The sequence below is a fragment of the Colias philodice genome, chromosome 18 (assembly GCF_061535455.1).
Source record: "Colias philodice isolate Cphi_HAF_F1 chromosome 18, ilColPhil1 Martin Lab GWU primary, whole genome shotgun sequence".
Classification (NCBI taxonomy): Eukaryota; Metazoa; Arthropoda; class Insecta; order Lepidoptera; family Pieridae; genus Colias; species Colias philodice.
In genome coordinates this window covers 9,441,409-9,469,097 of record NC_143103.1, presented here as the reverse complement: position 1 = coordinate 9,469,097, position 27,689 = coordinate 9,441,409, and the positions used below count along the sequence as shown (strand labels likewise).

Genomic DNA, 27,689 nt, shown 5'->3' with positions numbered 1-27,689 from the left:
CCCCATGCAACTATTTCAATGTACGAACTATTGAATCGTAAACAATGGACTATTGTTAATTATTTAAAATAATAATTTAAAAAATATATTCATGAGTTTTCAATCTATAGTGGTTTAAAGTTAACTCAAAAATGGAGCATTTTCGTAAATTTTCTAAAAAATCTTAGAGAAAGTGTAAGAAATGTTATAGTATGCTATATATTCGTGATCTACTCAATAAGCTCTTTCATTTGATACCCCACGCGGCATGTTTTGGAAATGTTTATTTTTTTCTTTGTATGCCATATTTAATTACCGGGGTGCGGGGAAGGGGACCACAAAACTGGTTGGCAACATCTGTCTATAGGATGTCTGGGATCTATACAATATATATCAGAAGTCAGATTTAGGTCCGCTATTTATGCAAACGAACATCTCCTTGGAGCCTGCTCTAAATTATTTATAGGCAATACAGGGAACTTCTCAACGTGTTATCTATGAAATTATACTTTTACTCAATTGTTTAATTTTATTTACACACTGTTTTATTTTGCACCAAGTCTCGAAACAGTCAGAAATTAATGACGCACATAGTACATAATATATACATATTAAGACAGAGGTTAAGCTTAAATAACTTGAAAAATAAATAACATGATCACGCCCACGTGTTGGTGTTTTAAAAAATTCAATCAAAAACTGAGAATAACTGTAAATATTTTAGAAAAATAAATATGTACCACAATCAACATTCAAGTATTAGAAAAAATGTATACCATAATTCCACCCACGTGTTAGTGTATCTATCTATACTTATAATAAATCTGTAGAGAGGCCAATTCTGTACATGAAATATATTTAAAAAAAAACTATGAAGGGGTGATAAGGGATCGCTACTGATGCCAAAAATGCAATCAGTAAAATTTTTGTCTGTCTGTCTGTCTGTCTGTCTGTCTGTCTGTCTGTATATTCGTTATAGAAACAAAAACTACACGACGGATTTTAACCAAATTTGGCACAATTATTCTTCATACTCCTGGGCAGGTTATAGTAAAAGAATCATGTAAATCGGTGTAGAAACACCAAAGTTATACATGAAATACGCTATAAGTCATCGCGCGTGAATAGGTACAGAATCATGCAGCCATAAGGATTAAGGATTATTTTAATGTATCAGTTGCCGCGTTCGACGCGCTTCGCGGCGGGAGCTATAAAAAGGCGGCGGGTCTGCACCCGTTTCGCGTTGTCATGGCATCACGTGTGAACAGCTGAACCGATTTCGATAATTCTTTTCTATTATATTCCTTGAAGTACGAGGATGGTTTTTATGTAGAGAAAACGTAAATATGTACCACGGGCGAAGCCGGGGCGGACCGCTAGTACATAATAAAATTGAAAAAATTGAAAAATACAATCAAAAAGTGAGGTTAATTTTAAATAACTTAGAAAAATTAATACCATAATTACACCTAAGTATTAGAAAAAGAGATGTAATTACTTACTTTTTAGAAATTCACTGGAATTATAATTAAAATAAACACTTTGATTTTGCTGATCACTTTAATATAATATTATCACGTCACTATAGAGCGTTGGAAATAAATACGAGTGCAATAGAAAAACGGTCAAGTAAAGTGGTAGGACGTACGTTAAAACGATACGCTATCCCTACTCCGCTGGAGAAAGTATACGTCGAATCACGCGTGGTAGGGATAAGAAAAAGTTGGCGCGTAACGCAAAAATGTCACGAGTACGGCGTAACGCAAAAATGTCACCCGTACGGCGTAACGCAAAAATGTTACACTAAATTTTTGTCCAACCCCGATAAAGAAGTTTCACTTCAATAACTGTAAATAACTTTACCAAAATTTAAATTTAATATTTATTATTATTATAAATAAATAAAGATTCGGTTATGTACATAGAATTATTATTTGACGTGAAAACAAAAGGTTTTCTAATAGTTGTTTTGGCTGCACAAACTATTTAGCTATCTATCTATAACCAATTATTTTACTTTTATATTATTCTTTGCTATTAGCTGAAGATAGAAAAAACCACCACCCCCACCATCAAGAAATCTCCAAAAAGGGAGAAGGAAGACCCCAAGAAGAAAAAGGTTTGTTTATTTTAGTTTTAACTTGAAATATTTTTTATTCATATTAATATTTATAGGTAATTCGGAAGGTTGATTCTATCTAGAAGATTCAACAAGAAACTTAATAGTGATCCTTTTTTTTACACTTGAATGATTTCAAATATTCGATTTTTATCTACCATTGTTCAAAATATTGCTTTTTTGAGTTGCTCATTTCAATAATGTACTCTTTCTTTTTTGTAATTAGCTGTATTCATGTGTGAAATAATATTATAATAAGAATAAAAAAAAAATGTAATTTTTGGACACTTTTTCACAAAAGATCTATGTACATATATCTATGATTTATAATTTCTTTTATCTTTTTGAAAGAACTAGGATTGTTTGTGTGTTATTATTTAAGACTTAAATAATACAATGATTAAAAAAAAAAACAATATTCTTTATGTTCTTGTTTTATGTATTTTTTATAAATCGATACCATTGATCTGAACACGCTTCCCGATGGCGGAGTGAAGCTGATCGAACGACTCACAGCCCTGGAGGCGGAGGTTCGGAACCAGGGAGATAAAGTGGCCAATATGGTGGTCGTACCCGGTAAGGAATGGCGGATTTGTCGATTTTATTCTCTTTTGTTATTGTTGTGTAAAAATAGGAATTTTTTTTTCCTAGGAAATCAATTGAAAATATCTGCAAAAATTAAACATTTATAAATGTTTCTTTATCCTTATTATTTTATGGTGAAAAATGTACAAAAGAAAACAATTTGTGCATCTACTAAAATGAACAATTTTATTCATAATTTCAGATAATCCAACACCAGCGGACATAGCTAAAGATGGCTTTGAGAACAATGAGAAGGGTATCTCTTGGGATGAACTCCAGAAAGTCAGCAATGCTGTGCAGCCCAGAATGTTTGGCAAACAGGGTAATTATATATTAAAAAAAAAATAATATCTGTTGATAGATCAATTATTTAAATGACATTTTTTGTAAAAAAATCTTTTATTTTTTTGGATTTTTTCACATGATGTATTCACAGCACTATAATACTTAATATACTAAATAAATAGTAAAAATATTTGTTTGTGTATTTTTTTAATAATTAAAAAAAATACGCATTTTAGTGGTTTTACCTGTAAACTTTAAAACTGTAGTAGAGATTGTCTAATCTAACAAGATAAAAAGTAAAACAACTAAAACCCAACTACGACAAAAAACGACGCTGAAAAAGTATAAAACAAAAGTTAAATTGATGAACTAATAAAGAAGCTATGAACGAAAAGATGTGAATTATATGCAATCAGCCCATGAATACAGGTAAAGTCACAAGCAAATGCTAGTAATATATATATATTCAAAATGTGCAAGTAAAAAGCTTTCAAATGATACGAAACACGGCATATTTATCTTAACTTTATTTTTTTACTCTGTATGTTTTGTCCGCTAGAGGGCGCCACATTAGATTTTGTGAAACCCCATATAGCCTATAACCAGCGGACAATTAAGACGCTTCTAATGATATGTCATTTGTCGAATTCTGATAAGTAGTTTAGAAGTTACGAGGGAACAGATGAACATACATACATACATACATACATACATACATACATACATATATACATACATACATACATACATACATAGCCTGTCAAAATCATAACCCTCCTTTTGCTTTGCCGTAGTCGGGTAAAAATGAACGCCCCTCCACTGTGTTTACGCTCACATTCAAAGTACGTGTATAGACGCAATACACACAAATTGGTCTGCCTCATTGGTCGTTCAGTCCTCCAGTCCAGTCCATGCCCGAACGACAGCACCAGTTGACCAACTAGTGCATAAATGACGCGATGCACGACAGAACGGACGTGTCATTCCGTACATAGCGCGCTCTCCCCGCCATACAATGCTAGGCACCTGAACTGATCGCCCGATTAGTTGACAAATCAGTGCGCGAGAGAGTCAAAGTTTGCAGTAGAATCGCCGCGCGCACACATATAAAGTGGTTCAATAATTATTTGTCCTCACACATTGAAACAATTAAGTTTAGTGGAGGGGCGTTCATTTTTAGATTAGACAATCTCTACCACACTTTGTATATTTTATTCTTGAGCCTACGTTTTTTTTTTTTTTTTTAAATTTTCAACATATTTGTCTAGCGATGGCTACCCACATGGCGGAGCGCAACGTGATCATGGACCGGTTGCGCGACCTGTACGAGTCACTCGCGTCCCGGCCGTCGGAGGAGACGCACGCGCCGCAGCCGCGCGCGGTGCGCACGCCGCTCATGCCGCACCAGCTGCACGCGCTCGCCTGGCTGCTGTGGCGCGAGACGCAGCGGCCCAGTGGGGGCATCCTGGGTACGTGTGCACTAGCGACACGAGCCACTCGCGTCCCGGCACGAGGTGGACACGCACGCGTGTACGCTGCGCACGCGCATCAATCATTTTACGTACAAACAAAACATGTTAATTTAACCAGAATTTGAAAAAGATAAAAAAACATGCAAATTAAACAAATTTATATTATTTTTTTATTTTGCACAGCGGACGACATGGGTTTGGGAAAGACAATCACGATGATATCCCTAATGGCCTGCGACAAAGAAAAGAACTTGGACGACGATGAAAGCGATGAAGAGGACAGGGGAAAGACTAGGGGTGAGTAATTATAATTATACTTCCTATTTTCATATTGCCTATGAAAATAAAAAGAATGTTACTCTCTTTTACACGCAGTCAATAATAATCCACACGTTGTCCCTTCAGCGATCCGCGGCGGCACCCTGGTAGTATGTCCCGCGTCGCTAATGTCGCAGTGGGCGGGGGAAGTGGGCAAGCACTGCGCCCCGCACGCGCTGACCGTGAGCCAGCACCACGGCGCGCACCGCACCGCGCAGGCGCACCGCCTCGCGCAGCACGACCTCGTGCTCACCACATACAACATCCTGCAGCGGGAGAGCGAGAAGGTGTGTAGCAGTGGGCCCCACACGCGACCGTCAGCCGGCACCACCCGCCAGGAGATCAGTGAAAAATAGACGGATAAGTGTTTGTAGCAATTTACACGGCACAATTTAGTCAGCAACATGATGCGTCGCGGTTGGCCCGCACTTCAAAACATCAACGTTCAACTGACATCATCAAACACTCGTGACGCGTTCAAACATTCAATCATTTAAAAGGTCCTTCGAGCCGGATGACATTTCACAGTAACAAAGAGCAGTAAGTGCGCAGAGGGTATTATAAAAAAAAGCAAAGAAAAATGATTTTCCAAAATGTACAATGTCCTCGCAAAAAATTGTGTTATTACAATGAATAAAAACTTGTATTAAAGGTTTACTTTTCGTTACAATAATACTTACTTACTTACTTAACTAGCTCTGCGACCCAAACAGAGCTCACGCTCCCCACTCCGACGGGCACGGAGGTGTGGCTTCCGACACGAGTTCACGCCACTTTCCTCGATCGCGCGCAGTTTCTTGCCTATTGACGGCCTCCAGATTGCGTAGATCGGCTTCTGTTGCGTCGCTCCATCGATATCTGGGACGGCCCACGGGGCGACGGCCAGTTGGAATGCCCAGATGCCTTTTTCACGGCCCGATCATCCCCCATTCTTTAAACGTGAACGAGCCATCGGAGGCGTTGCGCCTTTGTCTGGCCAATGATGTTGGGCTCGGCCACAAGGAAAGAATTTCCGCGTTTCTACGGATCCTGAAGCTACCATCTGGCTCTTTAACGGGACCCAGGATTTTGCGCAGAATCTTTCGTTCGGCGACGAGTAGCTTATTTTCCTCCTTTAGCGTCAGCGTCCAAGTCTCACAACCGTACATAAGAATAGGCCTAATTACTGTTTTGTAAATTCTTAGTTTGGTCTTTCTGCTCAGGAGCTTTGACACTAACACTTTGTGAAGGGCTGCGCTGCAACGTAAAGCACTCTGGATGCGGATATCTATTTCTTCCTGCCTCGTATTCGTGTCAGTGACAGTAGACCCTAAGTATTTAAACTTTGCAACGCCCTTATAAACTGTCTGTCCAACATGAAAATCTTCCCTCACTAGACGTGTGTTTTTGTACCGTTTCATGTGGAGGTATTCAGTTTTTTCATGGCTAATGTTAAGTCCCACTGTTTGAGCTGCTTCTTCCAGAGCCGCTGCAGCCAGCGCCAGCTCAGATTTGCTTTCTCCCAGAAGGGCCAGATCGTCGGCATACCCTATCACCCGGTGCCTCCCATTTAGCTGCAGTTCAAAGTCGACAGTTAAAGCTCTTCTGAGGACGTATTCGAGCACTAAATTAAAAAGCATTGGCGACAGCGCATCGCCCTGTTTCAGTCCTGTTTTGACTACAAACTCCTCCGTCAGATCGTTACCCACCTTTACCCTCATTTTGCAATCCTTAGTGGCCACCTGAATCAGATCTACCAGTTTTTTGGGCACGTCAAAGTTTCTAAGTATGTTGTATAAGGCTTCTCTGTCGATGCTATCGTAGGCTTTTTTGAAGTCCACGAACAGCGCATGAATCCCTTGAGCGTATTCCCAACGCTTTGCCATCAATTGTTTGAGAAGGAAAAGCTGGTCAATAGTGCTGCGGTTGCGCCGAAACCCACATTGATAATCGCCCACGATTTTTTCTGCATACACTTCCAGTCTTTTCTGCAGCACATACGAGAGAACTTTATACGCAGTCGGGAGCAGCGCTATTCCGCGATAGTTCGTGCACTTCTTTTTGCAGCCTTTCTTGTGGATTGGACAGATGATTGCCATATTCCATTCTTGTGGTTGCTGTTCCGAGTCCCAGATCCTGCGTAAAACCTCGTACAGCCTTGACTGTAATGCCCCACCTCCGTATTTCCAGATCTCTGAAGGCAATCCGTCGATTCCTGGAGCTTTGTTGTTCTTAAGCCTCATTAAAGCTTGTTGAACCTCTTTGAACGACAGCGGCTCAATGTTCACTACATTATCTTGTTTTGACTGCGGTATAGGTACGTTGAGTTGGGTACAGTTCAATAGCTGTTGAAAATAATTACGCCACGAGACTTTAATGTCCGCTTTGTTTGCGATCAAATTGCCATCCTCATCTTCTAGCATTTGGGTCACGGGTTGGTAGCCTTTCTTATATGATTTTAATTCTTGGTAGAACTGCCTAGTTTCACTTGCTCGTATTAGTGTTTCCATTGTTTTGACGCGCGAGGCTTACAATAATACAAATATTTGCAACTACATTGTTTTTTAAGCTATTGCATAGCTTCTATCGCGGGCCTTGAGCGCGGGGACCGAATCCAGAAATTCCGTAACGAAAAACCTCACGCTCCCCACTCCGACGGGCACGGAGGTGTGGCTTGAAGGCATAGTATGGAATAGCTTTACCGCGGCAGTCCCCGAGCCACACGTCTTTTTTTTTCTGTTTTTGTCTTCAGAACGGCGTGCTAACCCGCGTGGTATGGCGGCGCGTGATCCTGGACGAAGCGCACGCGGTCCGCAACCACAAGGCGGCCACGTCTGTAGCTGTGTCCGCGCTGCGAGCGCGCCGCCGCTGGGCGCTCACGGGCACGCCGCTGCACAACAAGGACCTCGACCTGGGGGGTAACCGGCATCTCTTATAGCAAGCTTATTATAACATTACTATGTCTTTTCGTACCGTGACACCCTTAACGCAAGCTTGTTGCAGCGTTAAACTGATTTTGTTTTTCTAGCAATTTTGATGACGTCACTCGTAATAGTTCACTCAATTATTGGGACCGGTGCGAACTGCGATCTATTTGACAATTTGACAGTTATCACTTATCAGATAATATTAGAACTTTACATCGGCTTGTTCGAAAAAAAGGCTTCAAACCTTTTGATTTAAGAAGAATCGTGTACCTAAATAGTAAACAAGTGCGTAATCATCACGAGTCCCTATGAGATATGGGGGCATCATATGAACAATTTGAAAATACAATATAACCTACAGATTTATCTGTGTAAGTACCATATAATGTAAGTACCTTACCCAATGCAAATCTATTTAAAAATACGTCTGTTTATGTACACATTCTCCACTTGTTATTTCTCTGTATAATAAAATGCAACTCTACTTATTCCCTAAACATAAATTTTATCTAATACTTAATGTAAATCTATAAAAGATTGTTTATTATTTCTTCATGATTCAATATATTTTATCATGTTATTATTTACCTATATAGAATATAAGACTATAAAAGTAAATCTACACTCAAATACACTACCCATATTATACTTATGTAATCTGTTGTTAAGGATCTCATTTAATTTTGAGAAATAAAACCATTATTTATTTCCAGATTCTACAATCAATTCCGAGCACTAGGAATAAGATTACCCAGAGTAACCACATGGAACCATTGATAGTATTCAAGAAGCCATAGTGCCAGCGCAACATGAATATATTTTTTTCAATAGGAAGCAATATCCTACTTTAAATGTTTAAGTGCAATAAAAAACATTTATAAATCCAAAATCTTTATTTAGTCCTTTTTATTTATTTATTGACAAATCATTTGCTCCTTTACTTCTCTTGATATCATTTATATAAAAAAAAGTGATAAAACATGGAAGTATTCGAAATTAGATTCAATTCTATTTAGCTTAAATATTTATTAAAAACAATTAGGTATATATATAACTCAAATCCAAATTTGTAAGTAAATAGCATATTAAAAACACCCTTGATTAAAAAAAATTAAGTTTTATTTATAGTACCAGCCTTTAAAACTTAAAATGCAATAAACAAAAACTTTATATTTACATCACAATGAATAATTCCTACACTAATAGATTAATGGTATTTATATTTTTATTTTAAATTTAAATCAATTATTGTATTTGCATAATAAAGAGTAGATAAATAATTTAAGAACTTGCAGTACTTATGTATACTTTTAATTTCATTTTTATTAAACTTAAAATGAAAACAATGTAGGTACTATATTAAGGTACAATTAAATTTTTACATTTTCAGATGTATGATACAAATATGAATATTTTAAGTGTAGACATGGTGGCGCCTCCCCCAACTTGAAGTTCTCACTACCACATGATCATCTCCCAAGCCGGTACTTCCTTGTTCAATGTTTGGGCAAGCCGGCAATCAACACAACTGTGAAAGATAAATTGGACTTAAACTGATTCTTTGGTGCTTTAAAATTTAATAAGTACATTTAATATGTTTACTTTTATTATTAAAGGGCTTGTCATGGTGTATGTAAACGTCTAAAAAGAAGTTTTTTAAACAATGTCGGTATGGTTTGTTAAATACCTTATTTGTTAATAATTTTTCAAGTATTTCAACGTTTTAGTTGTTTATCTTGCAATTCTTAATATTGTATTAAAAAAAAACTTAAATGTGTAGGTACAATGCCTTAGAAAACTTTTAATATAAGTAGCTTCTAACCAAACATAGATAGGTTTGCTTATAAATTAATATAAATATTTACTTTTGACCAGCTGCTCTAGTTTTTGTGAACTCCCAAATCATTTGCACTTATACTTTCAGAGAATTCTATCAACTTCGTCTCAGCATAACTTTTAACTCGTTGGGAGTTATTTATGAACCTTTGTCTTTGTAACTTCAGGATCAAGGAGCTTCGCGCACTCTGCACAATGTTCTGCTGCAAGTTAAATAAAAATTACTTCAATTAACAATAATCAAAACAGACGAAATCATGCAAAAACCAATACTTTATTCGTAAAAATATATGTGTTATCATAAATCGTCCAATGTTTTAGATATATTTATTACTCGTATATTATCTTACCTTGCTATTTCAATTGCTCTTTCATGCATTCTTTAATGCATATTACTTATCTTTCGCAATTTTTCAATTTGATTTATCCAAATTTTAGATAATAATACGAGGACAGTGATTATGACATTTGGATTTTTGACGTTTAATTTTCAATCACCGCCATTTTTATAATAACAACCTTGTTTTGTTGAGTTCACAAAATAATCTTACTTTATTTTGGTACCGGGAGCATTTTCAACATGATTAATATACGATTGCCTACAATGTCCAAAGAGCGAATGAATTCCGAAGTTTTGTCTATTTTTTTAAGATTAATGGCTTGGCTACGAGGCTTTTAGGCCAAGTCGTAATGATTTGTATCGAACATTAAACGTCAAAAATCAAAATGTCATGTCACTGTCCTCATAATTCATATTATTATCTAAAATTTCAGATAAACTTAAACTTAAATATGTGAATCTCATCTCTGGATAAATGATAAAGTGCGAAAAAGCAATATTGAAATAGCAAGGTAAGATAAAGTACGAGTAAGGACGATTTATGATAACAGACTACAGAGATATATTTTTACGAATAAAGTTTTGGTTTTTGCATGATTTCGTCTGTTTTGATTATTGTTACTTAATTGAAGTAATTTTTATTTATCTTACAGCAGAACATTGTGCAGAGTGCGCGAAGCTCCCTGACCCCGAAATTACAAAGACAAAGATAGGTACATGAATAACTCCCAACGAGGTAAAAGTTATGATGAGACGAAGTTGATAGAATTCTCTGCTGAAAGTTTAAGTGCAAATGATTTGGGAGTTCACAAAAACTAGAGCAGCTGGTCAAAAGTAAATATTTATATTAATTTATAAGCAAACCTATCTATGTTTGGTTAGAAGCTACTTATATTAACAGTTTTGTAAGGAATTACACACCTACACATTTAACTTTTTTTTAAATACGATATTAAGAATTGCAAGATAAACAACTAAAATGTTAAAATACTTGAAAAATGATTAGGTAACAAATAAAGTATTTATTATTTAACAAACTATACCGACATTGTTTAAAAAAACATCTTAAATTACATACACCATGACAAGCCCTTTAATAATAAAAGTAAACATATTAAATGTACTTATTAAATTTTAAAGCACCAAAGAATCAGTTTAAGTCCAATTTATCTTTCACAGTTGTGTTGATTGCCGGCTTGCCCAAACATTGAACAAGGAAGTACCGGCTTGGGAGATGATCATGTGGTAGTGAGAACTTCAAGTTGGGGGAGGCGCCACCATGTCTACACTTAAAATATTCAAAGAAAATGTAAAAATTTAATTGTACCTTAATATAGTACCTACATTGTTTTCATTTTAAGTTTAATAAAAATGAAATTAAAAGTATACATAAGTACTGCAAGTTTTTGAATTATTTATCTACTGTATATTATGCAAATGCAATACATAATTGATTTAAATTTAAAATAAAAATATAAATACCATTAAACTGTTAGTGCAGGAATTATTCATTGTGATGTAAATATAAAGTTTTTGTTTATTGCATTTTAAGTTTTAAAGGCTGGTATTATAAATAAGACTTTATTTTTTTAATCAAGGGTCTTTTTAATATGCTATTTACTTACAAATTTGGATTTGAGTAATATACCTAATTGTTTTTAATTAATATTTAATCAAAATAGAATTGAATCTATTTTCAAATAATTCCATGTTTTATTACATTTTTTTATATATAAATGTTATCAAGAGAAGCAAAGGAGCAAATGTTTTGTCAATGAATAAATAAAAAGGACTAAATAAAGATTTTGGATTTATAAAATATGTTTTTAATTGCACTAATACATTTAAAGCATGATATTGCTTCCTATTGAAAAAAATATATTCATATGTTGCGCTGGCACTTTATAGCTTCTTGAATACTATCAATGCTTCCATGTGGTTACGCTGGGACCTGGGTAATCTTATCCCTAGTGCTCGGAATTGATTGTAGAATCTGGAAATAAATAATGGTATTATTTCTCAAAATTAAATGATATCCCTAACATAAGTATGGGTAGTGCATTTGAGTGTAGATTTACTTTTAAGTGTTTTATTATATAAATAATATAACATGATAAAATATATTGAATCAAGAAGAAATAATAAACAATCTTTTATAGATTTACATTAAGTAGGTATTAGATAAAATTTATGTTTAGAGAATAAGTAGGGTTGCATTTTATTATATAGAGAAATAACAAGTGGAGAATGTGTACATAAACAAACGTATTTTTAAATATACTCTTAAGATTTGCATTGGGTATGGTACTTACATTACTTTTATCTTACACAGATAAATCTGTAGGTTATAATTGTATTTTAGATTGTTCATATGATGCCCCCATATCTCATAGAGACTCGTGATGATTGCGCACTTCGCAATAATAAATTATTTACACGATTCTTCTTAAATCAAAAGGTTTGAAGCCTTTTCTTGGAACAACCCGATGTAGTTATGTTAATTTTGCATTTTTAATATAATAAATGTATTATCTTCTTTAAAAGCTTCATTTATTAAATAGATTTCCAACTACATACGTTTCACTTAAATTTGATGTGTATTCTTTTAATAATATTCAAAATAATGTTATAAAAGTTCCATATTTACAACTTCACTAAAATTGCTTAAAACTGTCATTATTGACATTATAACAAGAATGCTAAATGTCAAAGAGAGCGTGCCGGTTCCAATTTTTCGATTGACGTCTCGAAACCGCTCGAAACAGTCTTGTTGCAATTGGTTTTCATATGTTTTAGAAGGTCCCGGTGCCAAAAAAGTAAGATTATTTTGTGAACGCAACAAAACGTACCCATAATAAGACTGTTATTCTAAAGGTGCCGGTTACCCCCCTGTTCGCGCTGCTCAAGTTCTTGAAGTGCACGCCGTTTAATGAACTCACGGTTAGTTGATGATTTTTGGAAAAAAAAATATGCTTTTCCTCCATGAGCTCATGGTGAGATGATAGATCATTTTTGAAAAATAATAAATATATTCTTTCCCTTTTGAAATATGTGTATCGAATAATGCAAATAAACAATCATTTTTTTACTCAAAATATTAGTAAGTAAGAATGATAAAATCAGTTTAGCTTATTTGTATTTGTTCAACTCACACTTGACCGTTGATATTTTAAAAAAAAAGACGGGTTGCACTCCGGGAGTGCCGGCAGAAGTGAAAACTTGATTATTAACGTTGAGCATGTTTGATATCCATCCGTCTTACGCTTTTTCGATCAGGTCACGTGTCCTGACGCGAGTTTAAGATTTTATACCCAACGCCGCTAAAGAAGTCTTCACTTCAAAAAACTTTTTGTACTTATCTTTTTGGGGAGTGGTTTTTTAAGTAATCGAACGATTCAAAAACCACTAGAACAATAGTATGTAATAACATAAAAATAACACAAAATTGTACTCGGTAACAATAGTGACCGAGTACACTTACCTTTTTTGGCAAGCCATTTTTAGTTTTCGTTTAGTCCTATCCTATCCTATCCTAACTGAAAAGAACTCTAATAGATTTTTATAATTCTTTGACCACTGAAAATTCACACGAGTTTCTCGGTAATATTAATGTTTTTTTTTACTCGGATAAGGCTGGGACAAGCGGCTTATGTCAATAAAAATTGGTCCTTTCGCTTGCAGATGTGGAAGAAGTGGATAGACAACAAGAGCGTGGGCGGACAGGAGCGGCTGAGCACCATCATGCGCTGCGTGATGCTGCGCCGCACCAAGCAGCAGCTGCAGCAGCGGGGCCAGCTCGCCTGCCTGCCGCAGCGCTCCCTGCACCAGCGGGACGTCACCCTCACACCCCCCGAGCTGAACGTCTACCAGAAGGTGAGCACCAAGCAGCAGCTGCAGCAGCGGGGCCAGCTCGCCTGCCTGCCGCAGCGCTCCCTGCACCAGCGGGACGTCACCCTCACACCCCCCGAGCTGAACGTCTACCAGAAGGTGAGCACCAAGCAGCAGCTGCAGCAGCGGGGCCAGCTCGCCTGCCTGCCGCAGCGCTCCCTGCACCAGCGGGACGTCACCCTCACACCCCCCGAGCTGAACGTCTACCAGAAGGTGAGCACCAAGCAGCAGCTGCAGCAGCGGGGCCAGCTCGCCTGCCTGCCGCAGCGCTCCCTGCACCAGCGGGACGTCACCCTCACACCCCCCGAGCTGAACGTCTACCAGAAGGTGAGCACCAAGCAGCAGCTGCAGCAGCGGGGCCAGCTCGCCTGCCTGCCGCAGCGCTCCCTGCACCAGCGGGACGTCACCCTCACACCCCCCGAGCTGAACGTCTACCAGAAGGTGAGCACCAAGCAGCAGCTGCAGCAGCGGGGCCAGCTCGCCTGCCTGCCGCAGCGCTCCCTGCACCAGCGGGACGTCACCCTCACACCCCCCGAGCTGAACGTCTACCAGAAGGTGAGCACCATGCAGCAGCTGCAGCAGCGGGGCCAGCTCGCCTGCCTGCCGCAGCGCTCCCTGCACCAGCGGGACGTCACCCTCACACCCCCCGAGCTGAACGTCTACCAGAAGGTGAGCACCAAGCAGCAGCTGCAGCAGCGGGGCCAGCTCGCCTGCCTGCCGCAGCGCTCCCTGCACCAGCGGGACATCACCCTCACACCCCCCGAGCTGAACGTCTACCAGAAGGTGAGCACCAAGCAGCAGCTGCAGCAGCGGGGCCAGCTCGCCTGCCTGCCGCAGCGCTCCCTGCACCAGCGGGACGTCACCCTCACACCCCCCGAGCTGAACGTCTACCAGAAGGTGAGCACCAAGCAGCAGCTGCAGCAGCGGGGCCAGCTCGCCTGCCTGCCGCAGCGCTCCCTGCACCAGCGGGACGTCACCCTCACACCCCCCGAGCTGAACGTCTACCAGAAGGTGAGCACCAAGCAGCAGCTGCAGCAGCGGGGCCAGCTCGCCTGCCTGCCGCAGCGCTCCCTGCACCAGCGGGACGTCACCCTCACACCCCCCGAGCTGAACGTCTACCAGAAGGTGAGCACCAAGCAGCAGCTGCAGCAGCGGGGCCAGCTCGCCTGCCTGCCGCAGCGCTCCCTGCACCAGCGGGACGTCACCCTCACACCCCCCGAGCTGAACGTCTACCGGAAGGTGAGCACTTGCAGTAGCTACAGCGACTTCAGTAGCAAGCAGTTACAACAGCAACTTTTATGCAGCAGCTGCAACAGCAACTTCGATGCAGCAGCTGCAACAGCAACTACGATGCAGCAGCTGCAACAGCAACTTCGATGCAGCAGATGCAACAGCAACTGCAGCAGCTGCAACAGCAACTTCAGTAACCAGCAGCTACAACAGCGCGCCCAGCTCATGGTCTATCTGAAGATAATGCTTACATGTCATCTCTAGAGATTAAACGTTGTCCAAAGCATCTAGACTCTAGACTAATATCTTCTGCCAAACTTATTCTATCACCCAAAAAATATTTCTATTCATTCATTTAATAATAACTCCAGGTGCTGGTCTTCTCGAAGACTCTCTTCGCACAGTTCCTCCACCAGCGAGCTGAAAAAGTAGATGGAGCGATACACCATCCACCCAACAAGGATACCGAATACGCCAAGATGCACAAGAGGATGATCGCTTTGCAAGGTAAGAAGAAACGTTAACATTTATAAAGTAAAAAAAAAAAATGATATTTTGTACATTTTCAAATTTCCTGCATAAAATTATTCCAATTTTGGTCCTTTGATTGCAAATATCTTTCCTTACTTTAGCAGTAGAAGCGGGCAGCTAAAATTTTTTTTATGTTTCTACGATGAATACTTCAATTATTATCAATGCATATCATTGGTCTTATAACAATTTATATCATTTTAGAACAGTCGCCAGTTTCTAGACAGTCTGTTTTTTTTTAGATTTCATGACAAAACTTTATATTTTTACCATCATCGTACCATACCAGCAGGCGCGAAACCAATAAAATCCCACGAGATCTTGGTGCTGCTGCTGCGATTGCGTCAGGTTTGCTGCCACTGCGGGCTGATCGCGGCCATGTTGGACCAAGACCAGGACCCCGCTGTCCAGGACCTAATAGCTGAACTCAATAAGCTCTCGTTGGAGAACTCTAGGGAGAGGCGAAAGGTATTGATATAAATATACGTGAGGCTAAAATAAACATAGGTATTTTAGATAAAACGAAATAAGAAAATTCCTCTTTACTTATTTGTACAAAATCCATATCCTTTATAAGTTATTATTTCCTCCAGAGTGGATATAAAAATAAGGAGGAAGAGGAGGAGGAGGAGGAGAAGGAGGAGGAGAAGAAGGAGGAGGAGGAGGAGGAGGAGGGTATACCAGGGGAGGGAACTACAGCGGCAGAGGCAATACGTTCCGTGCTGTCGCCCAATAACCCGGTGTTCAGACTTGATAAGCGATCCTCTAAGATCCAGGCGGTTATGGATTGCTTGCTCAATGAGATATTGCCTAATAAAGGTATGTTGGCGGAATAAAATATTGAACATCATTTTTTTTGGGTTTGACGCATTTGGTGCACTTCTCAACTTGTACACCATGCTCAAATGGTGAACTTAGCAACTGGTGCACTTCTCAAATGGTACATTTCGCAACTGGTGCACTTCTCAATTGGTGCACTTCGCAAAATGTGCACTTTTTATGATAAGTGGAGATTTGGAAAAATTGTTTAAAAATGAAAGAATCTTTAGTTTTGCGTAGGTCATTTTCTTAAAAAATACAATCAACCTTTTAAGTAGGTACACTCTTACTTAAACAATTTTCGATTATCATATAAAAATTCACACGAGTTTTAAAAAAAATTGTAATATATCTCTCTCTCTCTCTCTGTATACCGTGTTTATTCGCAAATAAATGAATTTGAAATAATAATAGGTGTGTGAGAGGATAATCTATACTAATATTATAAAGAGGAAAGGTTTGTATGTATGTATGTATGTATGTATGTATGGTTTTCACGCATGAACTACTGGATCGATTTTGATGAAATTTGGCACAGATAATCTTTAGACCCTGAGAAAGAACATAGGCTACCTTTTATTGCGAAATATGTACCACGGGCGAAGCCGGGGCGGACCGCTAGTAATTAATAAATTTCTTATACGGAAAGATATCCACTTGTACAGAATTTATTTAGGGGAAGCATCCCTTAAATAAATCATATCATATTTGAAAGTTAAATCGCTCAAATAGACTTGTGGCATAATTAAATTATGAATAATGATAAATATATGATTTTTGGAAAATTAACTCATTATTTTTAAGGTGAATGCTACGGTCTGTTCCCAGCCAATGTCCCGCTAGATGGCGCTGAATTCTACATTTCTAGTTTATTTGAGTTTTTGCGTAATTGGAAAACCATTAAGTCGTAGGAATAGTCAGTGCGGTTACTGAATATTATATTTTATTGAAATATGTCATATCATTGCCTTAAAATCCACCCAATTCGGTAAAATACCGCGTTTTAACATCTGTCATTGCATACAGGGTCGTTTACACACACAGACGTATACAAAAATGATAAAGATTGAACTCTAGATGGCGTGAATGTAAAACACGTATACAAACATGATAAAGATTGAACTCTAGAAGGCGTGAATGTGAAACAAGTTTTCCATTTTTCTGTATGGGTAGACAGAACTTCAAAAGTCAAAACGCTACCTGCTACGGTTTATTATGAACGATTGTTATAAAAATAAAAGTTATATTTTTAACTGTATTATTTATAAGACAGATAACTTTTTCAATAAAGATTTTTCTATTTCTATTTTTTCTATTTTCTATTTGTTGGCGTAAACTATTTTGGAAAATAAATAATGTCAAAATTGATTACAATAAAACGCAGTTTTATTTTATTACATTACACTATTGTTTTTTTTTTATCAAAACATGTATTTGAGTAGTTAGAAGCATAATATAATATTCTGATCTATGCCTATTCACTCAAAACTAATATGTAATAACACTAATGATTTGTAACAGTAAATTATTTCAATAGGTATTTGAACATTTCATAACCAACAAGTAAGAATAATTCGTATACAAGATACAATAACAAATCTAAAACACTATTTATTATTTTATTATTTATTATGTGAAAATGTGAAAAGCATATTTACGAAAACATAGTAACATATGATTTTGCTATTAGTTGTGGTATTTTCGTGTGGCAGCGTAAGTACCTACGCTTGCGGCGGCATCGCGCGACATCAAAAGCGTTTCCTTACTGTAGGAAATAAAAAATAAATAAAATAAAAAAGCCTTTATTTCTCAAAATCACAATGGTTTCTTACGTGCTAAAAAGTATAGTTAAATGTGAGGGTTAAATGAACTTAATTATTATATTGCAAACTGTAACTAAACTTAAAAAATACAATAAGCAATACATAAGAAGTAATGACTTATAAATTATGATATAATATATAGCTTGAGAACCCCTTTAAGTAAGGGTGAAGGCCTCCTCCAGACTGTTCCAGTATTCTCTTTTTTGCGCTTGTAACATCCACTTTTCGCCAGATATTTTCGTTATATCGTCTGCCCAGCGATAAAGGGGTCTACCGTGCTTTCTTTTGCCTTTCGGACCAGGCCAAGATGTTAGGCGTATAGTCCAGCGGTCATCCTTCATTCTGGCTATGTGGCCAGCCCAACTCCATTTTAACTTAAGTGCGTATGATAGAGCATCCTTAAATTTTGTTTTGTGTCTTAAAGCGGTGTGGCGTATTTTTTGTCATTTGCGTACTTTAAGAATGCTCCTTTCCATACTACGCTGACACGTTGTTATTTTGTTTTTTGCACGTCGGGTGAATTTCCAAGTCTGACATCCATATGTGAGTAAGGGAAGTAAGCTTGAATCCATAACCTTCTTTTTTAATTTTAAAGGGAGATTACTTTTTAGGATTTCCTTGAAGCTCCAGTATCTTTTCCATGAGTTGTTTATTCTTCGCTCTATTTCCTGTTCATTATTAGTTTTGTCAAACGATATTTGTTTTCCTAGGTATATGTATGAATCGACATATTCTATCGGTGTATTATCAAGAGTGATAGGAATAATACGATGGTTTGTCATGATGTTTGTTTTACTCATATTGATGTCAAGACCAACTCTTTTACTAGACACGTAGAGCTCTGTTAACATTTTGTTTAGGTCTGTAGCGTTGTTGGCAGTTATAACAATGTCGTCAGCGAACCTTAGATGGCTAATATAATTTTCTTGTATCTTAATCCCCATTTTTTCCCATTTAAGTTGGTGCTATGACCGCTTCTAGAACAGCTGTGAATAATCGTGGAGATAGTGGATCGCCTTGCCTGACGCCTCTTTTAATTGGAAATACGGGTCCTGTTTTCTCAAGCACTATCTGGCCAAAACTATTTTTATATAGATGTTTCAGAGTATTTATGTAGTTTATTTCAACTTTTTGTGCGTGTAGTGTTTCCCAAATTGCGTCATGCGTTAAAGTATCGAAAGCCTTTCGGTAGTCGATAAAAGCTAGATAGAGTGGTGTCTGGAATTCCTGGTGTATTTCAATGAGTTGTTCCACAGAGTGGATGTGATCCATAGTAGAGAAGCTTCTGCGGAAGCCCGCTTGTTCTATTGGTTGGAAACTATCCAATGTTTTACTGACTCGCTTTTCTATTACAGATGAAAATAGTTTGTAGATGGTTGGTAGTAGGCTGATTGGGCGATAATTGTTAATTAACGTAGGGTCTCCTTTTTTATATAATAAAATTATTCTACATTCTGACCATTGATAGGGGGTTGTGGTTGAATTAATTACTAAATTGAAAAGCAACGTCAAAGGTTTTGCTAGGAGATCACCGGCGGTTTTTATTGCTTCGTTTGAGATTCCATCAGCACCTGGGCTTTTATCTTGTTTAAGCTTTTTTATTGCACATTTTATTTCGGACTCGTTTATAGGTTCTATATCTTGAGTGTTGCACGGAGAGTTTGTATGAAAGAAACTTTTATAACTAGGTTGAGCTGAGTCGTATAAGTTTTTGTAGAATGTAGTTGCTGCGTCTAAAATCTCATTTCTATTGTATGATAGAGTAGAATTGATTGGGTTGGTTAAATTAGTTTGTAGGCTCTCTATCCACGATTTATTAGGGTATTTAGCTGTTTGAAGGCCTTTTTGAGACTCCCCGTAGTATTTAGGTATTTTTCAATAACAGAGCAGCGATGTTTTTTGTAATCCCTTCGTATATATTTACTACATAGTTTGTACAATGCCTTTAGCTCGTTCTTGATTGTTCTAGATTTTGGTTTGATTTTCTGAATTTCGCGTCTTCGATCGAGTAACTTACTGGTATGTTCTGAAATAATATGTTTTTTATTGATGTTGGATCGATATTTGGCAGCGTTTTTTTAAACTTGTTTGTATCACGTATATAATTTTATTGTAGTACTTTTGCACCGTGAGGTTGTTTCTATTATTGATTAAATCATTTTGAAAGGATTCTAATGAGTTTAAATATTCCTTTATTTCTATTTCCGTGGTAAGCGGGTGTTTGCATGCATTGGTGTATTTTCTTCTAATAGACTTAGGTTTTTGCACGGTTAACGACGCTCTTAGAAATATATGGTCTGTTGGGAAAGAGACATTTATTACTTCAATGTTTTGTACTTGATTTGGCATGTTACATAATATGAAGTCTACTTCATTTTTAGTAGTTCCGTCAGGAGAGCGCCAGGTCCATCGCTGGCTATCTTTTTTGTTGAAAAACGTGTTTATTATATGCAGTTTATTCTCGTAAGCGTATTCGATGAGTCTTTCGCCCCTGTTATTTCTTTCTCCGTAGCCATATTTCTTCATAATTAAATTTTCGTCAGGCCTAGGTCGCCCTATCTTAGCGTTGAAGTCGCCCATGAGTATAATGTTCTTGCTGCAGAAGGTTAGGGCCTTATCTAGAGTGCCGTAGAAAAGTGCAAGTTCGGAATCATCAGCTGCGGCGGTTGGTGCGTAGGCTTGAATTATACTTATTTGTATGTTGTTAAAGTTTATATTTAGAAGGGTTACTCTTTCTGATAGACCTATAAAACTTTCTATGTTATTTTTAAGATGTTTTTTTACAAGAAAGCCTACCCCATATAATCCAGAAGTTTCACCAATGTAATGGAATATAACATTTTCATATTCTTGTATTGAATTACCAACACGTCTCACCTCGGATAAACCAATTATGTCGTACTCTAGATAGTAAACTAGATTTTACAGTTTTATTGCTAGAAGAAGAATGAGTTGAATTGTTGTCTAGAGGGTTTTGGTCTACATCTCCCACGGGGACCGGCCGGGTTGGGAGAGTTTTTTCTTTTTTTAATATAAGTTGGTTTTTGTTATTGTCATTGTTTTGTGTATATTTGAGTCGCTCGATGGTATTCACGGTGGTATTTGGCGTTTCGATTAGTTGCTATTCTAGACTGTTTTGATTAAGTCCTGGGCTTTTCCTTGGTTGTGGGGTCCGTTTTATGTAAGATGACATGGATGTGATGGATGTGGAGGGTGTCGATCTTATGTTCGTAGTAGTTTTATTTTTGTTTAGAACGGCGCTTGGTGAAAGTGTAAATTTAGATTTCTTTTTTGTTTGATTGCGGTCGACCGTCCCAGTTAGTGTAGAGTTGGACCTTGAGTGTTCTGGAGGGCTCGCAGAGAGGGCTCGTTTCTGGTTAGGAATCGAACTTTCTTTTATGATCAAGCGGTCATATTTTAAAATGGCTTTATAACCCTTCTCTCTTTGTTCTTTTAATTGTGGTATTAATTCCTTTCGAGCTTCTAAAACTTTACGCGAAAAATCCTCTTTTATATAAGAACCTGATCCGTTTAGGGCTGATCGGCGCTGTAGGATTGCTAATTTTTTTCCATAAGTCGTAAGTGTTAATCGGATGGGTCTCGCCTTTGTATTTTTCCTTCCTATTCTCCCAACAAACTGAAAATCACGCTTTACTGTAGGAAATAATATTGTAATACTGTGCTATTAGCTAGTATCAAGAGATTGCGTGTTCAAATCATGTCGGGGTTACCACTGTGGAGGAAGGAAGGTGGGATTCCTCCATCGATAAACAAGTCTACTTGACTGGCCGGCCGTTGAAGCCCTAATGAAAGATGTCGAAAAGTTGTATATGTGTTTTGTAGCGAAAAAATTTCGCTTGCGCGATTCAGAGCGAGCTGTCGCTACAGTAATTATATTTCAATTTTATCTTTTTATACCTGGTAGAACTGGCCGACGAACAAAAAAAATCGTCATTAGTTTTATTTTATTTTATTGTTATTTTTTTTGAACGATTGGAAATGGAATTACTCAATTATTACACTTAGAACTTTATTATTAGAATTATAATCCCCGTTTTCCAATTACAGAGCATAATGCGACTCAGTGGCGCACAATGCCGAATTATGCTGATGCTTAATTGGAACGTGAATTAGTTTTCAAATGCACCAGCAGGTTGCGAAAAGTTCAGTGTTGACTGTTGAAAAAAAAATCATTTAGCAATAACCTCATTAATGTGTAAATAAAGTGGTATACATAAATAATTGGTTGAAAACTATTTACGGTTATTTTAAGTACCTAATTTGGATTTTGATTATTTCATTAACATTTTTTTGTTTTGAGTAGTAGTTATTAACTTCAGACTCTTCGTTGTTAAACACTTGCTTTTCATGGTTTTCTTTATTTTCATTATCGTAATTATGAACAAATAAGATTGAGTTGTCTTCTTCATCTTGATAAATATATTCTTTTCCACGAAAACATTGATGATTGCCTGCTTCATTAAATGATTCGATCAAGTCATTGCAATGTTTACAAAAGTATATTCCTGTAAACAAATTTGTTTGTAGATTCGAATTCTAAAATGAAATTGTATTCACATTTTAAATGTGAAATATATAAAAAAAAGTCAATGTTTGTACCTTCATCCATACTTATATTTATTTTTTTAACACAATTTGAATTAACTTTGATTATTTCGAAAAAACTACAATGAAACGAAAGCTTTAAAATTTTTTCCAACAATTAATAATATTACTAACGATAATATACATAAACAAAACATTTCCATCAATGCCAACCTAAAGGGGAAAACACTTGTTAATTTTCTGTCACAGTTGTCATCGATTGCACGCATCAATTCACGCGCATTACTTTTAAGAGTGCTCGATTGTGCGAAGCGTTGCTGTAGTTGAAACATTCAACGTTAAGCATTATGCCGCATAATGCGCTCTAGTGCTGTAATTGGAAAACGGGGAAGATAACGAACGCGAATGCGCACGACATCTAGCGCGTCAATGTTTAAACATCGCCTTTCGTTTGCTTGTCAAAAGTCACGCACACTACTGTAGAAGTGTCGAATTTTGCCGGTATTTCACTGTTGTTTTTCTAGGTAAATAATGTAATTTATTGATTAAAAAGGTCGATCGCGGTCACATTTCATTGTATAGAAGTGATAAAATGATTAGTTTTAAAGAAAGAGTGTCTGTATTAAGTGTTTAGTTGTGATCAAAAATGTATGGAGGGACGGGCGGAACATTCACCTTAACTCGAAATTATTGGAAATCGAAAAAAATTATTCTTATTTTATATGCATTCAGGCCAATGTGAATATTTCTACAGAAGCGGTAACAATCCTAGTTACATCATCAAGTATATAGGAAACTATAATTAGGGCTTTTTTGTTTGTTTTTCATTATTTTTTCAGTCAATTTATTCATTTTTTTAAATTTTCTTAAATTCCAAACACTTGCAGGCGAGAAAGCAGTAGTAGTATCCCAATGGACGTCCGTGCTCAAGCTAGTTGAACAAGAGTTGAAAAAGGAGCGCGTAGACACGGTGACGCTGAGCGGCTCCGTGTCGATGTCTGCGCGCGCGCCGCTCATTGATGCGCTCAACGATCCTAATGGGAAAGTGAGGGTATGTGGGGAGATTGGATGATGTGGATCAAATTAAAATTATTTATTTTATTTGCAATTGGTGTTAAACTAATTTGTGATTTTTTTTCTATAGTGATTTTGTTACAGTATTTACTGATTTATACAGGGTGTCCCAGAACTCAACGTCAAGCCAAAACGGGGTGACAGGATTGATTGTAACCATCATGAGAAAAATCTGAAAAAAAAAAATCTATCCCATGCATTTTGAAAATTATGGGCATTTAAGAAAAACCTAAAAATTTGGTCAACCTGTAACTATTTTTCGGTTATTGTGGTTAATTTTTATTATTTTTGTTCATTTAAACTTTGGAACTGTAACCCTAAATAACATTTCTAGAATCACAGTCAAAAATAATGACACAATTGCCCCAAGTTTCCTTGAATTGAAGACTATATTTTGTTAAACTATGAATTTAAAATTTTCAAAATTTGTCGACTTTGACGGCCCCTCCCTTAAAAAAAATGTACTAGAGTGCCTTGGCAAGTGCCATTAAAAGTTGGCGCATTTAATCAGGATTGTAAAATAGTACATACAATACTTGTTAGTTTCATACTAAAAAAAATTAATGAAAAAATAAAAACCTCAAGTAACCCGATTTTTGCTAACCCATTTTATTCAGTTAAAATGTTTTTTATTCGCACAAACTCTTGGTAGGTTCTTGGTTTTACGGCAAAATGATGAGAGAGATGGATAGTGGACATGTGGTATCAACAAGATGGCTGCCCCGCGCATTACGCAGTGCAAGTAAGAGATTTCCTTGACCAGGAATATCCGGGAAGGTGGATTGGACGTTCAGGCACTATCTCGTGGCCAGCCCGTTCCGCCAGATTTAAATCCCCTGGATTTTTTTATTGGGGCGTTCTCAAACAAAAAGTTTATTCAAAGCCCATTGAGAGCGTAGCCGAGCTGTGTGAACGAATTTCTCAAGCTGCTGAGGACATCAACTCTCGAGGATATGCCCGGCTAATAAGTAGATCTTTTTTAAGAAGATGTAGGGCGTGTATTGAGGCTGATGGTAAACAATTTGAACATTTGTTGTAATAAAAAATGTTATTTCCCTATCTGACTTTTATTTCAATAAACCTAAAGTACTAACGAGGTTAAGATTTTTTTATTATTTTTTTAATTTTACTTACTTTTGTTGACTTTGGTAAAAGTGGCGTCACTATCGCTCTCGTCGTCGTCTCGTCTCGCTCACCAATGGCAAACATGTCCACTATCCATCTCTCTCATCATTTTGCCGTAAAACTAAGAACCTACCAAGAGTTTGTGTGAATAAAAAACATTTTAACTGAATAAAATGGGTTAGCAAAAATCGGGTTACTTGAGGTTTTTATTTTTTCATTCATTTTTTTTTAGTATGAAACTAACAAGTATTGTATGTACTATTTTACAATCCTGATTAAATGCGCCAACTTTTAATGGCACTTGCCAAGGCACTCTAGTACATTTTTTTTAAAGGAGGGGCCGTCAAAGACGAAAAATTTTGAAAATTTTAAATTCATAGTTTAACAAATAGTCTTCGATTCAAGGAAACTTGGGGCAATTGTGTCATTATTTTTGACCGTGATTCTAGAAATGTTATTTAGGGTTACGGTTCCAAAGTTTAAATGAACAAAAATAATAAAAATTAACCACAATAACCGAAAAATAGTTACAGGTTGACCAAATTTTTAGGTTTTTCTTAAATGCCCATAATTTTCAAAATGCATGGGATAGATTAATTTTTTCAGATTTTTCTCATGATGGTTACAATCTATCCTGTCGCCCCGTTTTGGCTTAACGTTGAGTTCTGGGACACCCTGTATACATAATATTGAATTTATTTATTTTTTAAATTATGTCCATAAATTTTTATTTTTTTGATAATTGTTATGACCGAGCGTATCATCCCTGTTCGCTGTGACATGGACATATGGGACACCCTGTATACCATGTGATGCACGTGCACATATACAGGTGATGCTGCTGTCGCTGTGCGCGGGCGGCGTGGGGCTGAACCTGTGCGGCGCGAGCCACCTGCTGCTGCTCGACCCGCACTGGAACCCGCAGCTGGAGGAGCAGGCGCGCGACCGCGTCTACCGCGTGGGGCAGACCCGCCACGTGCACATATACAGGTGATGCTGCTGTCGCTGTGCGCGGGCGGCGTGGGGCTGAACCTGTGCGGCGCGAGCCACCTGCTGCTGCTCGACCCGCACTGGAACCCGCAGCTGGAGGAGCAGGCGCGCGACCGCGTCTACCGCGTGGGGCAGACCCGCCACGTGCACATATACAGGTGATGCTGCTGTCGCTGTGCGCGGGCGGCGTGGGGCTGAACCTGTGCGGCGCGAGCCACCTGCTGCTGCTCGACCCGCACTGGAACCCGCAGCTGGAGGAGCAGGCGCGCGACCGCGTCTACCGCGTGGGGCAGACCCGCCACGTGCACATATACAGGTGATGCTGCTGTCGCTGTGCGCGGGCGGCGTGGGGCTGAACCTGTGCGGCGCGAGCCACCTGCTGCTGCTCGACCCGCACTGGAACCCGCAGCTGGAGGAGCAGGCGCGCGACCGCGTCTACCGCGTGGGGCAGACCCGCCACGTGCACATATACAGGTGATGCTGCTGTCGCTGTGCGCGGGCGGCGTGGGGCTGAACCTGTGCGGCGCGAGCCACCTGCTGCTGCTCGACCCGCACTGGAACCCGCAGCTGGAGGAGCAGGCGCGCGACCGCGTCTACCGCGTGGGGCAGACCCGCCACGTGCACATATACAAGTATGTGCCCTGCAACTGTACGAGTGTTACGTCTGTATGTGCCCTGCAACTGTACGAGTGTTACGTCTACAGGGGAAAAAACAACACACGATCTCATCTCGCACTCAAATAACTGTTTATTGCATAATTTATCGTGCTCACAACACTATACAAACTCAACATATACAGATGCGAATTGAAAATGATTTCATTATGTTCACCATAAAAAAGAAAACAACAAAATATAACAAAAGCATTAAACATAGCATAACATGCACTGTTTATAATTGTTACATATGCAAAACATGAGCATTAAACGTATTACAACATTGCACTGTATACGATTGATACATATGCAGAACATGAGCATTAAACGTATTACAACATTGCACTGTATACGATTGATACATTTGCAGAACATGAGCATTAAACGTATATTACAACATTGCACTGTATACGATTGATACATATGCAGAACATGAGCATTAAACGTATGTTACAACATTGCACTGCATACGATTGATACATATGCAGAATATGAGCATTAAACGTATATTACATCATTGCACTGCATACGATTGATACATATGCAGAACATGAGCATTAAACGTATATTACAACATTGCACTGTATACGATTGATACATATGCAGAACATGAGCATTAAACGTATATTACAACATTGCACTGTATACGATTGATACATATGCAGAACATGAGTATTAAACGTATATTACAACATTGCACTGTATACGATTGATACATATGCAGAACATGAGCATTAAACGTATATTACAACATTGCACTGTATACGATTGATACATATGCAGAACATGAGCATTAAACGTTTATTACAACATTGCACTGTATACGATTGATACATATGCAGAACATGAGTATTAAACGTATATTACAACATTGCACTGTATACGATTGATACATATGCAGAACATGAGCATTAAACGTATATTACAACATTGCACTGTATACGATTGATACATATGCAGAACATGAGCATTAAACGTTTATTACAACATTGCACTGTATACGATTGATACATATGCAGAACATGAGCATTAAACGTATATTACAACATTGCACTGTATACGATTGATACATATGCAGAACATGAGCATTAAACGTATATTACAACATTGCACTGTATACGATTGATACATATGCAGAACATGAGC

General features: G+C 37.9%; 1 protein-coding gene and 3 long non-coding RNA genes across 4 annotated transcripts in view; 2 read left to right on the top strand and 2 right to left on the bottom strand.

Moving 5' to 3' along the window:
- LOC149480694 (uncharacterized) overlaps nt 1–27,689 on the top strand; it is a 42,518-nt gene that overhangs the window by 11,883 nt on the left and 2,946 nt on the right. Inside the window, exons 9-22 of the mRNA XM_089706884.1 lie at nt 2,021–2,098; nt 2,551–2,674; nt 2,886–3,005; nt 4,237–4,437; nt 4,624–4,737; nt 4,846–5,045; nt 7,490–7,651; nt 12,733–12,780; nt 13,522–13,713; nt 15,330–15,465; nt 15,782–15,957; nt 16,083–16,308; nt 23,585–23,748; nt 25,729–25,886. Coding sequence (XP_089563010.1) covers nt 2,021–2,098; nt 2,551–2,674; nt 2,886–3,005; nt 4,237–4,437; nt 4,624–4,737; nt 4,846–5,045; nt 7,490–7,651; nt 12,733–12,780; nt 13,522–13,713; nt 15,330–15,465; nt 15,782–15,957; nt 16,083–16,308; nt 23,585–23,748; nt 25,729–25,886 — 2,099 coding nt within the window. The remainder of the gene's footprint in view (nt 1–2,020; nt 2,099–2,550; nt 2,675–2,885; nt 3,006–4,236; nt 4,438–4,623; nt 4,738–4,845; nt 5,046–7,489; nt 7,652–12,732; nt 12,781–13,521; nt 13,714–15,329; nt 15,466–15,781; nt 15,958–16,082; nt 16,309–23,584; nt 23,749–25,728; nt 25,887–27,689) is intronic.
- LOC149480697 (uncharacterized) lies at nt 8,985–10,083 on the bottom strand. Its single transcript, XR_016317043.1, has 3 exons — nt 9,851–10,083; nt 9,530–9,703; nt 8,985–9,192 (listed from the first exon to the last, which is right to left on the bottom strand). It is a non-coding gene; the product is annotated as an uncharacterized LOC149480697 (long non-coding RNA).
- LOC149480696 (uncharacterized) lies at nt 10,148–11,236 on the top strand. Its single transcript, XR_016317042.1, has 3 exons — nt 10,148–10,352; nt 10,494–10,674; nt 11,020–11,236. It is a non-coding gene; the product is annotated as an uncharacterized LOC149480696 (long non-coding RNA).
- On the bottom strand, nt 11,644–12,725 carry LOC149480695 (uncharacterized). Its single transcript, XR_016317046.1, has 2 exons — nt 12,153–12,725; nt 11,644–11,833 (listed from the first exon to the last, which is right to left on the bottom strand). It is a non-coding gene; the product is annotated as an uncharacterized LOC149480695 (long non-coding RNA).